The 17,887-nt window shown below is 45.7% G+C and overlaps 1 protein-coding gene across 1 annotated transcript; it reads left to right on the plus strand.

Moving 5' to 3' along the window:
* The first annotated feature begins 203 nt into the window (after positions 1-203).
* Positions 204-16,753, plus strand: RNF2 (ring finger protein 2). Its single transcript, XM_079314618.1, has 7 exons — positions 204-429; positions 9,310-9,398; positions 9,993-10,153; positions 11,318-11,533; positions 12,139-12,411; positions 13,256-13,427; positions 14,530-16,753. The coding sequence occupies exons 2-7, from the start codon at positions 9,312-9,314 to the stop codon at positions 14,629-14,631; spliced, it is 1,011 nt and encodes a 336-aa protein (XP_079170744.1). The 5' UTR covers positions 204-429; positions 9,310-9,311; the 3' UTR covers positions 14,632-16,753.
* The last annotated feature ends 1,134 nt before the right edge of the window (positions 16,754-17,887 follow it).

Genomic DNA, 17,887 nt, shown 5'->3' on the forward strand with positions numbered 1-17,887 from the left:
GCCAGCCAGGCCACAGCACAAGTGCCACAGGCAGCCTTGCCCGAAACACCTCCGGGACGGAGATTCCACCGCCCCGCTTTCCAGTGTCCGCCACCATTGCCGGGAGGGAATTCCTGCCCAAGTGCGAGCTGAGCCGGGAGAGGGGCCGCGGCGCGGAGGGAGCCCCGCATCCCGGGAACGGGAAAAGGGAAAAGGACACGGAGCGGGGGCGGAGGTGTGGGCAGGGCAAGCAGCGAGCGGCCCCGGCCGTGAGGGAGGCGGAGGAGGGCGCGGGCCGGGCCCGTCCGCGCTCCCCCTGCCCAGCCCTGGCCATGAATATGTAACTCCCCTCTATTTCCCGAGCTCCATTGCGGAGCCGCCGCTCGCCATATTGTGCTGCGGGGGCTGCGGCGGCGCCGCCGGCCACGGACGGAGGCGGCTCCGGCGGCGGTGAGCGCGGGGCCGGGGTGGGCCGGGGCTCTCTGTCCCTGTGGGGCCGGGCCGGGTGCGGGCCCGCGGTGACCGTGCGCGGTGTCCGAGCGGGGCTGACCCCGGGCGGGGGTCGGGGGTGCCCGGTTGGAGCCGTGAGCAGCGCCCATGGTAGCTTGGAGCCCCCGTTGCTGCCGGCCGTGCTGCAGGGCCGCGGGGCACCGAGCAGCCCTGGGGCCGGCCTGGGGCTGCCCTGCCCGGAGCAGCCGCGGTGCGCATCTTTGCGCACACAGCTCCAGCCGCGCAGCTGTGTCCTGTATATGCACGTAGGAATGTGTGTGTAGGTGCCTGCAGAGGTGGCAGGCAGGGCTCCATCGCAGCCGCAGTACCGCAGCACCGCCGCTCCATCCCCGGCCGGGGACAGCGCACGGACGCGGCCCCCGCGGCTCCGCCGCTCTGCGGATCGCCGCTCCGCGCACTGCCAGCCTGATTTACAGCTCGGCCTGCCGGTCTTTTGTCTGTCCCGGTGCCCGCGCCGAGCGGTGCCGGCGGGGCGATGCTCGCGGGCCGGGAGCTGCTCCGGGAAATGCTCTTCCCGCGGGCAGCAGGTGCAGAGGACGCTGTGCCGGCACTCGGGATGTGCCTCCTCCCTCCGCATCGCTCCCGCCGCTTCCCATACGAATTTAGCGCTTGTTTCTTGCCAAGTATTCCATTCTGCAGCAGCTCTTCTGGATCACTTGCCTTCCTTGCACCAGCCCTATGGCACCGTGTGTATATGACACAAGCACTGAGCGATATTCTTCTCGGGATTTTTGTAAGCTGTTTGTTTTTCATACCCTCTTCTATGGGAAATGATTGGATTGAGTGCATAATTCCACAGAGATCCAGAGGATAGCTAGTGGAGAAAGATGATTTCCAGTATGATAATTTATAATCCAGCCCTGTTTGGAAGTGGTTGTAGCTCTGTGTGATAACTGTGCACTGTGCATGGGCTTTTAAGGATTAAAGGGAATTGCTTGCATTTGAAAAAATGTGACTGGTGTGCAGGTGAAATTATTATTGCTTGGGGAGGATTCTTTCGTCAAATGTCATTCATTCAGTGACAACGACTCGAGTTGTCATAGGAGTTCCCTGCAGAGGTGCTCTGATTTGTATTCATCTGTGTTTCCATTAAAAACTTGCGTAATGAGATAATTTGACTTTGTATACCTCATGTCAGCTCTGTCAAGCTCAGAGCTGACATTCAGCTGTCAGTGAAGACAGAGGCACTGGCTGTGACAGCAGCAGATATGGATAAGCAGTATATTTTGCATTAAAAATATATTTGTTGGAAGGATTAACTTTATCAGTTGTCTGGAGACGGGAGGAATTTTCACTGGACAGCACGAGCTGCAGTGTAGGTTCAATTTTGTGGCTGGGTGTGACTATTACAGTGCCTTTCAGCAATGACAGATGAATTGAGTGCATCTTTAAACCTCACTGCCCCCATGAATTGTCACTCAGCGTTTAATGTCTGCACACTCAGAGAGTTTAATAATATTGTTGTCTGCATTCAAATTTATGATACTAGAAGGACACAGATTTTTTATTGGAGGTATTTTTTTGCTTCTTCAGTGGCTGAAAAGCTTTGAGGCACCAGTCTTGCTGCAGCTACTGAGAAAAACACTTTCTGTCATGTCTTAGAGGTGAAATAATATGCAAATGCAAGCAAAATAAATTGCATGGGTTTCCCTTGATCAGTGATGTTTTGTGTTTTAGGAGTGATGGGTGGTAATGGTTTGAGTATAAAGACTTGGTTGGGCGACTGGAGCAGAATTCTGGCATTTTCAGTGCTCTGCTGTCATTGAATAAAAATACAGGCTACAGGAGAGCCATCAGTCTTATATGTGAAATAGATATTGGGCTAAGTCAATTTCTTAATCCTTCTTTTAACTCCTTCCCTTGCAAAAAGAATGTAATGGGGGAGGGAAGGAGCTTTAAAAATGACACTTCAGTCTGTGACTGCTCAGTTGTATTTTTCTTAGAAGGAGCACTGGATCTCCTCTTAGTGGAGCACCAGCTCTAGGAACATGAAAGAAGGAATTCCTTCCACTTTTTTTTCCCCCTAAATATCTTTTACCTTTTTTTTTTCTGAATAGGTCAGCAGTTCAATAATGATGCAGACAGAGAGTAAAGAGATTGGTGAAGAGATGCTGTTGAGCCTCAGCTTGCTTCTGCTTGGTTTTTTGTTGATGCAAATAACTGGCTGTCAAAGCTGACCTTAAATTCTTAATTTTAAGAGGAATGACCAGCATTTGATATTGTGGAGCTGTTTAGACTTGCTACAGTGGAGAAATATTTTAGGAATTACCCCTGTCTGCTCTGCCCCCACTTCTGGATGCTGGAGCTCTCTTGCAGACAGCAGGGAGTTAGCAGTAGTGTTCTGCTAACTATTTAAAACCTAATCATTCTTTACTCTTCATCTCTTGGGGATAACGTTGAACTGTTTTGTGTAATTATTGGGTTAAACTGTGTTAAGTGTTGCTCCTGTAGTACTGTTTACAAAATGGACAGTCTTACTTGTGAAGGAGTCCTTGAAACACAAATTGTTCTTTGCTGTTGCCCAGCTTTAGGTGAGAGCTGCCTGCTTGCCAAATTCAGTTTTGCTTTTATATATTTATTGCAGCTATTAAGTCAATCAGACATAAAATGACTTGAGTCTGTTTGTCTCTCAAGTGTTGTGGGGGAGTTTATTTTCTTTTTATTAATAACCAAGCCATCTTTTTGTTCTCATCAAGAAAATTCTATCACTGTTGGTTGTGGCTCTCTAACATAGCTCTGGAAAAGCTGGGCACCCAGGCATATTTGCTGGTCTGACATCTCAGAATTTCTCCTACAATGTCAATGCAATATAATGCTGCTGCTTATTGACATTTCTGTTACTAAATGGGATGGACAGTAGGTGTGCTGTGTGCTGAAGGGCAGGGCAAGTGGCCTGCTTGATGTCATCCTGGGGAGAGCAGTACTCCAGAATTTCAGTGTATTTGGCTTCAACTTTTACAATGTTTCTTAAAATTTGCTTAGAAGCCTCTTGTAGCACTGTACCAAAGCAGCAGTCCAAGAAGGTAATGAGCAGGTTTTCATGTTTCTTTTGCTGGTGATGAAAAATACCAAACCCATGTTGGTTTCCCAAGTTCAGGGTCTGGTGTGGCTATTTCAGCATTGGGTTTAGACTGTGTTGGAAGGAACCTGGAATCCTACAGGTACCTCTGGCAGAACCAGTCACATCATCTGTGAAGATGCAAAAAATTCTGAATTGTAGTGCATGGATGTTCATAGAATTTTTGTTAAAGTGTACAGAGAATTTAAAGGCCACGACAAAGGCAGTGCAATGATTAAACTTCACCTTACTGATTGAAGTGCTCAGGTCTTGCTTTTAACAGCTGTTACTTCAAGGACACAGCAAGAGAGTGGTTAGCCTCAAAAATGTGCCAGCAGAGCAGGGCAAGGGAAAATTAAAAACTAAGTCTCATTAAAAATATCCTAAGGCAGCACTTATCATGAATTGTTTGTACAAGTTAGTTGCTGTGGCAGGTTCAACTCCTCTGGAGTTTGAAGTGTTACTTTTGTTTACTTCCAGAAGTTTGCAGTCCTTTATCCTTCCTTTTCTGATCTGTTTTAGCACTGAAATGAATTTTAGAAAGGAACTTTGGCTTTTCTCCTTCTCAGCTAGTTATTAATTCTAAAGTCCAAGGTTAACTTAAGAGATTAAGAATTTCAGTTTTGAAACTCACCTGGGTAGTCACACACATACTATACAGTAGCAGCTTCATAATATGAGAAATTTGACATAAAATTTAACAAGTGGCAGATAAAATCACAGTTCTACTCAATCCCCCAGAGTTCTGTTTAATAATGTTGCTTCAAGAGTTTTGCTTAATATTGTTGCTTCACAGGGCTAAATTATAGCTTGGTAGTGGCTGTTTTCCTTTTTCTATGAGTTCTTGGCAAAGGTCTTTGGCACATTTGAGGTCAAGTGTTTGCCTGATCTATTGACCCACATCAGCAGTGTAAAGTTGCTGTTCTTGTAACAGTTTTGGGTTTTGTTTCTACTCCTGGCAGAAGGATTTAATGCTGTAACATATTTTAATATTACTTTGGATCAGATATAGGTGGTGTGAAAGGCTAAGTCTTCAAGGATTTGAGCTTTAATGATTAAAATAATCTTATTGCGTGATGCATTAGAACAGTGGACAATGTTTGCTTTTGTGTGTGTACCAAATCCTGAGAGGTTTTCAAATTAATCCTTCAAGATTAAAAAAAAAAAATCTAAGCTTTATAATTTAGGAATAGCCTGGGTTTGATGTGTGATGTTTTTGTGCAGGTGAATTCTGGGCTCCTTAGAGGCAACTGATGATACAGATAGTGCTCTGGAAATGTCATGGTATTTTAATGTATTTTATGTATTTTCTAGCTGAGGAGAGGTCTGGGAGGGTAGGATACAGAATGAGCATGGGAATGAGGAGCTGACTCTGAGGACTGAAGGTTGTTGACAAGAATGGAGTGATCTGGGAGGTGGTGTGAAAAGGCCACTGATGCATACAGAGTAGTGTTGGAATAAACTGAAATTTGAGCCTCAGCTCCACAGAAAGGATGTACCTGGACTCAGAGGTGCTTAAATGCTGCTATACTTTCCTGCTATAAATATACAGAGAAGCACCAGCCTAAAATCACATCTTTGTGTCATGTCCAGAAGTACATGGCTGTTCCCAGCACTGTCATAAAACCTCCTGGAGTTTGATCAACAGTTTAATTTGGTACTTGATTTTCCCCCGTTGCCCTTGACATCTAAAGCAGGAGGATTATTTCCCTTTGGACACTTCTGTCAGTGTTGGATTTGTGGAGCCCTTCCAGAGGTGTCCAGATGCTCAGCAGATGGTTTGTGTGAGGTCACACTCCAGTGTCTCCCTGCCAGGAGGAGCAGCTTGACAGCCAGACTGGAAATGCTGCCCAGCTCCATGGATTGATCCTTCTCAGGCCAGGGAATTGTGAGTGGCTGTTAGCTGCAAGATTCCATATCTCAAAGGTAAAACACTTTCTTAGGAGAATAAATACAGCCAAGAATCTATAAAAGACCGTGTGCTTCCAAGCCCATGGGTTTCAGAAATGCCAGTATTATTTTTTCCCTCAGTCAGATGTCATCTGTCCAGCACCCTTCCAGACATTCCATAAACACAGCATTAGATGTTGTTACTTGCTTTTCAAGGGAGGATTTTTTTAATGTTGAAAAGAAGTGCTGTGAAATTTATGGGAAAATGGGAGTTTGGGACTGGTTATCAGGAAAATGAAAACCTGTGCTGTGGTATGACTGAGAGGGACAGTCATGCTGGGAAAAGGTTTTTAGTGTTACCAACTGTTGGGGCTGTTAAACTGTACCAGTACCTCAGATTTCTCTGCATTCCTGTTTTATTGGCTGCTTTGGGACATTTTTGAGTCTGTGGTCTTGAATGAATGAATCATCTTTTCCTCCTGGCTGGGACTGCTCTAGGGCAACACTGAGGTCGTGTCTCTTTGCTAGCTGCTCTTTATAGAGTGATGAACCTTGGATTTCTCAGAATTTTAAATGTAGAACTTGGCACAGTCTGGAGTGTGGGGAACATTTGTCACTCATGTATCTACAGATAGTTTCTTATTTCATTAGTAACTTCTCCCTTGTGCCAGTCACCCAGTATCTGACATTCAGTGAGAGTTTACCTATCCAAATGTAAAATTTGTGTCTTAATGTTAATTTCCTGATTTTACTGTAGTTAAATTGTTTTCTTGGCCATAGTGGGGCAATATTGATATAATTGATCAAAATATTTGAATGTTAAACTCTTAATTTCCTTCTGTAAATAAAGTAGGAAAGCAGGATGGCAGGGAGCCAGGTGCAAACACTGATAAATTGGGATTGTCAGAGTGGTTGTCATGTGTTTAATTTTCAGTAAGCATCACTTCAGTTGTAACCAGAGTGACACAAAGTCATTGCTGGTGGTCAGGGTTGTAATGTACCAGATGACAACTGGATGTAAAGATATCTGAACTGCCAGGGAACTGCAGGGAAGGTTAATTCCTTCAAAAAGTGTCTTCCAGATTGTGTGGATTTTTTTTTTTTTCAAATCAAGCTCTAAGCTAATAAGTAAAACCAGAAAAACCCCTTAAATTTCAGAATGTTTTAATTGAATAATTTCAAATGAATGATTGAATTGAGTACTCTCTGAAACATGTAATCTGTTCCCAATACTAGTCATAGTGTGAGAGAGAGTAAAACCTAAAGCTCTAAACCTGTTAAACTTCCAAGTAACTGCACTATGAATACCTGTTTTTAAAGGAATTAATCCTTAGGAAGAAAAACCCAAAATGGTTGAAGGTGCTGTTGAATTTGGCACACTGAATAGAGGTCTAACTCTCTTACTGTTTTAAATCTAAATATTTACCTTTTCCAACTTGGAACAGAAATGAGTTATTTCTAAGATTTTAATACTCTCTAAAAATATGTGTCATATTTTTTTTTAAAGAGCCTGATGCAATTTTTTTTCCTCATAAGTGATTTTTTTCCATGAAAGTATCACAGAATATTGAATGGGGGTGGTATGGTTATGGTCACACCTGAGCTGGGTTTGTGGGTTCTCTCTCATATTCAGAACTGACATGTTTTCAGCAATATTATACTTCAGCAGTGTTACTCATTGGTGGATCTGAGGGTGGAAACCTGTGGAAGGTGAGCTGGGGAGGGCAGGACCAGAGAAATGAGCTCCTCCTTTGGCTGCCCACAGATCTGACCGGTCTACTCTGAGTGCTGCCAGCTGGATTTTATTTTTACTGGACACTTTCAGAAGTAGGATATCCAAATGCCCACCTTACTTCAGTCATGACTATGGAGTAAGTAATTAAGTACATTTCAGGGTAAGAGGTTGTAAAGTGGATGTGGTGTTGTGACAGTGTAGATATTAGTCTGGTGGAGTTTTTTGTCCTAGCACATTTGGAAGAAGGACATCCCAGCATAAATTCCCCAGCCAGTGAGCAGGCAGGAGATCCAAGGGCTTTTCAGACAGGGTGTTCCTTACTGCTGTTTTTCCCTGTACCTGCCTGTTTTCCAGCACTTCAGGAACAAGACTTACTTTCTTACATTTTTAAATCCCAACTGGTTTTCTTTAAATTTGTTGAGGTGTGATATGTTGGTTCATCAGTCAGCACTGGCTTTGACAGTGACAGAGGGGTGTGCCCTGTAATGATGGAGTTTGTGCTTAGGGGTTTTGCTGTGCCTCAAGACTGAGTCAGTCTGGAGAGTTGCAGGGGTTCATACAATATTGATTAAGGTGGTTTTCTTAATGATTGACAAGAATGGCCCTCTAGCCCCAGGATTAATCCCAACAGCTACTACTTGTTGGTGCTCTGAGAGAGAGAGGTTTGATCTGCCAGAGGGCAGGGTTAGATGGGTTATTGGGAAGAAATTTCTGCCTGTGAGGGTGGGGCTGCCCTGGCACAGAGTGCCCAGAGAAGCTGTGGCTGCCCCTGAACCCCTGGAAGTGTCCAAGGCCAGGCTGGATGGGGCTTGGAGCAACCTGGGACAGTGGAAAATGTCCCTGCCCATGGCAGAGGATTGAAACTGGATGATCATTAAGATCCTTCCAGTCAACACTGTTTTGTGATTCTGTAAATGTGATTTTGCCCCAATTTAACCATTTGGTGTGTGACTGGTTGCTTTCCTCTTATATTTGGAGGAAACAGATGAGTCATAAAGGTAAAAAGATGATAAAAAGTCTAAGGTTGTGATGTGTTAGAAGTTTTTTCAAGAAAGGCTCATAGGGGTGTCTGGCTTCATGTTCCTGGTGCTCGCATGTGTGACCTGTGAAGAAGAGATCCCACCTTTGTTCTAAAGTAGAAAAGATGTGAAATGTTGAACAGGTGAAAAGTGGATACGTTGAGGTGAAATCTGTCTCACACTGTGAGCTGGGAAAATGGGTATGAGAAATCTGTCGTGCAAGACAGATTTTTTTGAAAAACAATGCCAAAAGAGATGCAGAGGAAGAATGAGCTATGACAGTGATTTTAGGAATGTGAAATTTCACTGCACTAAATTTTCAGATTGTTACAATTGTTTTTTTTTAACATACCACTCTGAGATAAGTTTTCCTGCACAAGGCAGGCATTTTTGAAGTCATGGGACGCAAGGCCTCCTCTCCCCCAGCATAAAAGTATTTTCTGTTCAGAAGCATCATTTTCTTCTGTCCCTTTGACCAGACTTTCTCATATCTGCAGTGACTCTGTGTGGTAATTTTGCCTCATCTCATACAATAATACTAAAATTTTGATGGATCAGCAGTGCAGTTTCTATGGGTTTTTAAAATTATTATTATTATTATTATTATTATTATTATTTAAATTTTGCAGTGACTGGGTTTCTCTTGATCTTTCAGTATTTTTCAGACTTCTGATGGGAAGCCCATGGGATGTGTTTTCAGGAAGGAGGAAAAGCCCTCATGGTGTGCTCCAGTGAGCACATTGACTGGTGTTCTGTGTCCTGTCTCATTTTGCCCTTCCCCTGAATTTAGGAGGCAGACCCTGCCTGACCCATGTGCATGTTTGGAAGTGGATGTTTTAGAAATATTTTCTGCATCAGGTGGCATTTGTGGCCCACATTCTCTGGCCTTCAGTTCTGTGTCACTTTTGTTTAACAACTGAATTGATTTTTGCCAAGTGTTTACGGATGAGCAGCTTCCCCAGTTCTCCTGGAGGGGTACAAGCAGGAGATTATCCATGTGTGACACAGCAGAGGAGACATGGGTGTTCCCTGGAGCCTCTGCTTGCTGTGCCTTGGAAGAGGAGAGGATGCTGAGCCAGACAGGGCTGATGCTCAGCCTGTGTCCCTTCTTTCCCCAGCCATGTCTCAGGCCGTGCAGACCAACGGAACGCAGCCTCTGAGCAAGACCTGGGAGCTCAGTCTGTATGAGCTGCAGAGAACCCCCCAGGTAATCACACAGCCATGGGGCTGCTGGGCTTGGGAGGCACCTCTGGACATCACCCAGTCCAACCCCCTGCCCAGGCAGAGCAGGTGACACAGGGACACATCCAGGGGCTTTGGGAGGTTTCCAGAGAGGGGGACTCCACGCCCTCCCCAGGGCTCTGCACCCTCCAAGCAAAGAATTTCTTCCTCCTGTGGAGTTGGAACTTGTTTTGTATTAGTTTATGGCCATTGCTCCTTGTTCTGTCATTGGCACCACTGAACAGTGTGGCACTGTTCTCTGACATCACTTGGAGATACTTGCATATATTAATGAGATTCCCCTCTCAGTCCTCTTCTCCAAACTGAGCAGGCCCAATTCCCACAGTCTCTCCTCATCAGAGAGATGCTCCAGACCCTTTATCAGCTTCATGGCCCCCCCTGAACCTTCTCCAGCAGCTCCTTGTTCTTACTGTGTGCTGCAGGGCTGGCAGCACTGGGGTTCTGTGTGCTCGATGTGTTTGTGTGGTGTCTCTTTGCTGTGTTCCTTGGGTAAAACTTGCTGTCTCCACGAGGAAGGGACTCAGTCCCAGGAAAGAACCTTTCCCTTCTTTGCTGCCAGGAAGCCATCACAGATGGGCTGGAGATCGTGGTGTCCCCCAGGAGCCTGCACAGTGAGCTGATGTGTCCCATCTGCCTGGACATGCTCAAGAACACCATGACCACCAAGGAGTGTCTGCATCGCTTCTGCGCCGACTGCATCATCACTGCCCTCAGGAGCGGGTGCGTGAGCACTGCTGGGGACACTGCTGGGGACACTGCTGGGGACACTGACAGGGGACACTGCTGGGGACACTGCTGGGGACACTGCTGGGGACACTCACAGGGCATAGGGAGGGGACACTAATGGGGAAGAGGGATGGGATGCTGCCAGAGGACAAGAAGGGGACAGTGCCAGGGGATGGTACTGTGGAGGTAAGAAGGCTTGTACAGCCCGTTGCACTTGAGGTGGAAGTGTCCTTGACAGTGGGTTGATGTGGGACAGTCACAGTGCACTGGGAGTTTCTGAATGTGCAGCACACCTTTCAAATTGTGTTTTTCCATGTTCAGCCATCTCTGGAAGACAGATCATATTGCCTCCTCATGAAAAATAAATCCATAATTCTGTTTCTTGCAAGGAGTTTTTTTTTTGTATTCTTTTCTGCCCTTAGATCCAGTAACAGTAAAACAAAAATACTGGCAAAGTAATTTGACAAAATAAAACAGTAACAGTAAAACAAAATACTGACAAAATAAAGTAATAGACATCACTGACAAAAATGGGTTTAATTTCCCTTATTCTTCCTTTTCCTATTAATGCGTTTCAAACGATGTGGCTTTCAGCCATTTCAAATTGTGTCCTGCAAGTGTTAGAAATCATGGAATTGTGGATCTCAGAATGGTTTTTCTTGGAAGGAACCTTAAAGCCCATCTAGTCCCACCCCTGCAATGGGCAGGGACACTTTCCACTATCTCAGGTTTCTCCAAGCCCCATCCAACCTGACTTTGGTAATTTCCATGGGCTCAGGGTGCCCAGAGCCTCACCATTCTCACAGGGAAGAATTTCCTCCTAAGACTATGCCTCAGTATAATTTCCACTAGACATCCATTTTTTATAGGTAAAAATCCATCCAGAAAATGAAGAGAAGAAGGCAACATGGGACTTTGGATCTCTTCAGCTGCTCAAACATACTTTAAATTAAAAGAGCAGCAAGAAGAGCTATGTTTGGAATCTTTGTTTAAATATCTGCAACTACCTGACCTGTTAAGAGACAGAAGCCCCTTTCCAGATTTACAATAAATACTGAGTTTTAGTGAGCACTTTGACCGAGAATGGAAGCAACAGGGCAGAGTTTTGTTACTGCTGGAGAGTTAAAAGTTGTTTGTTTCCTTCTTGTCCTTGTGCAGCAACAAAGAATGTCCCACATGTCGCAAAAAGCTGGTTTCAAAGAGATCCCTGCGGCCAGACCCCAATTTCGACGCGCTCATCAGTAAGATTTACCCCAGCCGGGATGAGTACGAGGCTCATCAGGAGAGGGTGCTGGCCAGGATCAGCAAGCACAACAACCAGCAAGCCCTGAGTCACAGCATCGAGGAGGGATTAAAGATTCAGGCTATGAACAGGTACATAATCACCTCCTTTGCCTTTAGGCTAAAAATACAGTGCCTGTCCTAATGCCCTGTGGAGCTTGAGAATCTTCTCCTCTCCTCTGATATCTGCCAAAACAATTTTTAACCTTTTGTCTACTGTCAGAAATCTGTATCACCTGCGACTGCTGTGGCAGCCTGATAGCTTTACCAAATTATGGTTTTCATGTCTTTGATAAGAAGCTATAACACCATGAATCCTGTACCAAAGTGCTGCCCTTAGATGCCAATAAATGCACAGAATACCAGGACCTGGGGTTTAGCTGTGACTTAATTCACAGTTGGTGAAATTCCAGATGGGCATTTAAACCTAAGACAGCCAGCTGGGATAGAGGCCCCAAACTTTGTATGATAAAGCATGGTGTGATTTAATAATTCTAATCACATGTGGATCTATCTTGGGATGGAAATAATGGTCTGCAATTGCATGAAAAACAACAGTGTGAAGTTAAAGTAGTCTTTAAATCTCTCTGAAATGTTCAGTGCTTGTGTGTGCACATGGCTCACTTGGGGAGGAGGTGTGTTGTGAGCTGGGTGGATTCAGGATGGGTCAGGGTGTATCTCTGCCTGTTTGTGGCCAGGTTGCAGCGGGGCAAGAAGCAGCAGATTGAGAACGGCAGCGGGGCCGAGGACAATGGGGACAGCTCCCACTGCAGCAATGCCTCCACACACAGCAACCAGGAGGCAGGGCCCAGCAACAAGAGGACCAAAACCTCAGATGACTCTGGGCTGGAGCTGGACAACAACAACACCACAGTGGCCATAGATCCCGTGCTGGACGGGGCCAGTGAGATCGAGCTGGTGTTCAGGCCTCACCCCACCCTCATGGAGAACGATGACAGTGCACAGACAAGGTCAGTGGCCCCTGGCCAGCTCCACGTAGGCTGCTGCTGTTTTCTGGTGCTTTGGATTTCCATCACTTCTTGGGGCTTCTAAACATCTGTTTATTTCAGTCATACTGCATCCTGTTTAACTGTCACGGATGGTTTGAGGTGGGAGGGACCTTAAAGCCCATTCAGTGCCATCTCCTGCTGTGGGCCGGGACACCTTCCACTATCCCAGGTTGCTCCAAGCCCCATCCAACCTGGCCTTGGACACATCAGAGCAGCCACAGCTTCTCTGGGAACCTGTGCCAAGGCCAGGTGCAAATAAGCACTCTTCCCTTCTTTCTGTTCCAAGTCTGGTAGATGGTATTCCTCAACTATTATGAAAAATACAGTCATAAACTGTTTTAAGCCTTTGATCTCAAATAAAGATGTTTTTAAGGTTTTCTAGCATTGCAGTTCACTAGTGGGATGATGGTGTTATATCAGCCCCTTTCTACTTATTCTAAGATTCTTTGGGAATAAACAAACCTTGTGTAAGTGTCAGCAGTTTCCAGAGCAGCTTTGTGTCAGCAGGATTTGCAGGCTGGCAGCTTTTCCTGAAATTTTTGTTGTTTGTAATCCAGTCCAAGCACAGATTGCAAGTTCTGGCTGACAGCAGAGTAGTTTCATGGTGTTTCCTTGGGTCTTTTCTTGGCTTTCTCCGCTGATGAGACATCTCTCTGTGATGTGTGTAAATCTGTGTGAATCTTCAGCTGGGAGCTGTCTCCAAAGGCCTTCTCACAGCTGATGTTTAACATTTGGGGCGTTGCAGACGGCTTTTCCCAGGCTGCTGCTCAGTGATTATTGACGATGTGCGTGGCTGCTGTCTCAGGTACATCAAGACCTCGGGCAATGCCACGGTTGATCACCTGTCCAAGTACCTGGCAGTGAGGCTGGCGCTGGAGGAGCTGCGGAGCAAGGGCGAGTCCAACCAGATGAACCTGGACACGGCCAGCGAGAAGCAGTACACCATCTACATCGCCACCGCCGCCGGCCAGTTCACCGTAAGCACAGCCACAGCCTCAGCCCTGCACCCACACCTGCTCACACCCCACCCAGCTGGCCCTGCCAGGGGAAACTCATGGTACAGCTGACTCAGCAGCACATCTGCTGCTTTTGGGCAAAAGCTTGGTTGGTAGAAAAGGAGGCATAGAAATTACTTGGGGAAAATGCAGTGATGGCACTGACTGTGACCTGGCTTATTGTCCTGGTTTGAAGGACAGGTGTCTGCTAATAAAGGCAGAAGCTTCTCTTTGAAATGGAGAATGTAAACTCCCTCCCTCCAAATTATTATAATTTTGAAATTAAGGGGCTCTCAGATATGAGAATAAGATATGGGAATTAGGAATAACAGTTCTTTACTAGGAAAATTAAAATAGAAATACAGTATTACAAAGAACAATCCCAACCCTGGCAGAGTCAGAATCCAAGCTGACACCCGTCAGTCAGTCAGGGTGGTGGCAGCAGTCCCATTCAATGGTGGCTGCATCCTCCTGCAGGGGCAGATGTGGTTCAGCTGGAGCAGTGCTCCTGGAGAAGGTGCAGTTTCCTCTGAAGGTGCAGGGATGATGTGGAAAGGTCTGGCTTTCCTCTGGAATCCAGTGGAAAGAAGGTCCCTTGGTGTCCAAAATGTCAGTTTTTCTCTGGGTAGGAAAGGCTTGGCTGCTCCCCCTGGCTGGAGCATCTCCCAGTGGGATGATGGAATTTTATCAGCCATGCAGTGGGACTGAATGGGCCAGCAGCAGATGATATCTGCCTGGAGGGAGGATGGGCTGTGGAAAGATAAAGATGATTGCCCCAGCTGGTTTAGAGATGGCCCATTAGCAGATAATGTACCAGGAGATCAGGGTCACTGCCCCACCCAGCTCAACAGATGGTGATAGAATTCACATTTCTGGCTACATTAACCCAACACACTTATGCCATTCTTTTCCAATAAAATTGAAGAGGGAAAAATATTATTTCTCATGAGAATCTTTGTGGTTTTTAGCTTGTGACTTGTGCCCTGTTACTGGTGACTCCTTCAAGTCAACACATTTAAGAAGCCTGTTTTATAGCACAACATCAGATTACCTCATTCATTCCTGTTTTGCTGTTCTCTTCTAGGTGCTAAATGGGTCCTTTTCCCTGGAGCTGGTCAGTGAGAAGTACTGGAAAGTGAACAAACCCATGGAACTGTACTATGCCCCCACCAAGGAGCACAAATAAGGGCTGGGAAACTGGGATGGAACTAACTCTTTTTATAGCTACAACTTCTTTAATATTAAAATAAGGCACCACCGTTATCTTCATGGACACACATGGTGCCTTGAGGCACTCTCAGTAAACTCAGTACTATGACTAGACAGTATTCTGGGCTGTATTTAATTTAGTCTTTGGGTTGGGTTTTTTGGTTTTTCCCTAGGAGACTAAATGACCTTCTCCAGTGCATTCCAGTGTTTGAGATGCTTTTTTGTTCCTAATGCATGATACCTGATCCAGTGTTCCAGTTCGGAATGGCTTCGTTTTGTCCAGGTCAATCTGGATTTCTGCTCCATTGGACACAGTGGCCTCTGTGAAGTGTGGAGTGTTGGGTGGCCAAGGAAGTCTGTTCAATAGCATATGCCAAGGAATGTGTTAAATGTTGGAATTTGGTGACTGTTATCCATCTGAAGAATTGATTGGTAGAGAATGGATTTGGGATAGTCTTGCAGCAGGAGCTAATCTGATTCCCTAGGAAATGTTCATTAAGATATTTTGTTGTGAACGAAGGTGAATTTTGCATCTTGTGAGAGGAATTCCTGCCCATGGCAGAGGCTTGGACTCAGATGGTGTTTAAGCTTCCTTCCAAGTCCAGCCATTCTGGGATTCCAAAGAGCTGCAGTGGGAAAACTGACACTTTAAAACCTTGCTGTTTACTGGTCTTTATTTAATACTTCAGTGCAAGGTGCTTCATCAGACTGGTTTGGTTTTGTTTTTAATGGCTATTTCAGTCAAAAAATACCCAAATATCCCAAACCCATAACTCTTTACCATGCAGGACATGCCAGTCTTGATTCCTGCCTGGCCCTCCTGCAATGTAGCCCTGTCCTCACAGCTGAACTGAAGGAAATCTGGATGTTTCATAGCCCTCCTCTTTTCCCTAGAGCAGGATCTGTTGTGAATGTGCTATAAAGAACTGTCCAGAAAAGTTTTTTTTGTTAAAGCAAATCCCCCAAATTCCAGCACATGGCCATCAAAATGCTTTGCTTTGGGGAATTGTGCCACGTCAGCAGGGACCTTTTCCTAGTGTCAGTGTGAGTAGGGAAGACTGACTGTAAGCTGCTTCAAGATTCTACTTTTGTTCCTTTGCCATAGCTTTAACAAACATGGCTTAGCACTTTGGAAGACAACTTCAGTACTTGACAAAGTTTACCATTTAGTGTCTTACCTTTAGGCCTAAGTTCCCCACCATGGCAGTGGGCTGTGCTGCAAGGCTCAGTAGCTGCTGGTCATTTGCATGTGCAGCCCCTGCACCCTGGCTCTGGACCTTGCCGTGGCTCTGAGGGGGCAGCTTGACCTGCCCCATGTCCTGTCTGAAGGGAGCTGTCACCACGAGGTTCCCTTTGCTCTGAGACTTGCTGATGAACCCTCTCCTGTGGCTTGAAGCAAAAAGAGTTGATGGTAGGTGGGAAGCACCAGGCTTTACTCCACAGGGTGGGTGTGGTTTACACACCTCCTGTGTCCTGTCTGGGCTCCCACTGGCTTTGGCATGTGATATAAAAGTATTCTGCTGCTCGGGGATTCTCCTGGGAAGGGTTTGCCCTTCCCTGGCTCTGGGCTTTCCTAGCACTTATAAATACTGTCCCTTCAGCTTTATCCCACTGTGGAAACTGCACAGGCTTCTTTGAGTAACTTAATTATTTCCTCTGACTGGAAAGCTTTGGGCTTTTGTGACATGAAATGAAGTGTTCAGGCCCCAGAGCACAAAGGGGCAGCTATTAGGGACCTGTTTTTGCTGACTTTGTGAAGCATTGCTGTATAGACTGTAGTGCATGTCCACGGAATATAATGGGGGGTGGGGGAGTGGCTGTGCTAAATGCTTTAAAGTTACTGGGGAAACTTCTAGATTAGTGCCAGCATCCCTCCTGGGGAGAGCTGAGGGGAGGGATAGTCCCTTAAGCAAGAGAGGTGTTGTGAAGCTGAGCAGTCTGTCTAGGAGCTTTCACTTTGTCTCCAGTTCTTTTGAAAAGCGTGGGAGAATGTGAAGCTTTTATTTTCATGTTGTAGTGAATTTCCTGAATATTTATGTTCTTTAAATATTATATATATATAATGTAGCTGTTTGATTAAACCATTGATTGCACTGTGACTCTTTAGTGCTATAAACTATTTTATTTTCAAAATGCCATTACTCTTCCCCTTTTTAAAGCCATGTTCTTTTGTAAGTACATAATGTGTGTTACGTACGGGTAAGCCTAATATCCAACTAAAGTATCTCCTATCCAACTGAAGTCCCACTGAAATGCTCAAATTGACAATAAAAGCAAAAATGTTATCAACAACCTGTTGGGAATTGCAGTGCTGCTTCCTCTTGTGGTTGATAAAGGACCCTCTTTGGGCAGTGTTTGTGTTCGTGATCCAGCTCAACTCTACCCATAGTGGCTCTTAAAAGTCCCCTGAGAGCAGCTCAGCTCCTGAGCCTTGAATGAGAAATAGGGGCTCACAGAAGGTATCAGCTCTTCCACTGACCTGCCACAGGTGCTGCTGTTCCAACCAGATCCTGCAGCTTGAGGAAGGGGATGAAGGATTTTCACAGCTCTCAGGTTAAACCCAGCAACTTTGGGTGCATTTAAATATTAGGCAGCTTCAGTCAATAGCAGCAGAGGGCAACTGTAATGAACCCCTTGAGTTCAGGTGCATTATTTAGAGATCAAATTTTGTTCCTTTCCTCTGAAGAGCTTAAACTCCCAGAAAGCTTCCTTTAATTGCAGCTAAACAGGAAACACCCCATGGGTAGGAGGACGTGTCCCTCAGGAACTGAGCAGCAGAAGTGACACTGTAATCCCCATACTGGTAACTGGATCACACTACACCACATTTTCTTGTCTGTTCTCTGGCATTTATTCTCCAGCCTGCTGTTCAGCTGATGGCCTTGGACTGATTTCCCTCAGGCTTCCAGTAGTTGATCAGTTGTGATTTTCTATTCAGGACAAGCCACTTGTAGAAACACCTTGGTCTAACAAAGATCTGCTGAAGGTCTGATACTGGGTACTGGCTGCTTCAAGAAGTGACAGGGAATGAGCTGTGACCTTGCCACCACCACCTGCATTATCCTCACCTACTTCCCACCATCTCCCACTGCAACAGCCAACCTGGCCATGTGGATGAGTGCAAGGAAGAGCAAGATGTCCCAAGCTCCAGACTGAAACCAACAGTAATGTTCTGTCAGCTGATTATGGCAGGACTGACCCTACCTGGTCAACAGCAGAGACATGGAAGAGAA

The sequence above is a fragment of the Erithacus rubecula genome (genome assembly GCF_903797595.1).
Source record: "Erithacus rubecula genome assembly, chromosome: 10".
In the NCBI taxonomy this organism is placed as follows: Eukaryota; Metazoa; Chordata; class Aves; order Passeriformes; family Muscicapidae; genus Erithacus; species Erithacus rubecula.

Excerpts from the sequence above, each read along its gene's own strand:
- RNF2 (XM_079314618.1), top strand. The coding sequence starts at position 9,312 with ATGTCTCAGGCCGTGCAGACCAACGGAACGCAGCCTCTGAGCAAGACC. Across the intron at positions 12,412-13,255 it reads GATGACAGTGCACAGACAAG|GTACATCAAGACCTCGGGCA; the intron begins GTCAGTGGCCCC and ends CTGCTGTCTCAG. Across the intron at positions 13,428-14,529 it reads CCGCCGCCGGCCAGTTCACC|GTGCTAAATGGGTCCTTTTC; the intron begins GTAAGCACAGCC and ends GTTCTCTTCTAG.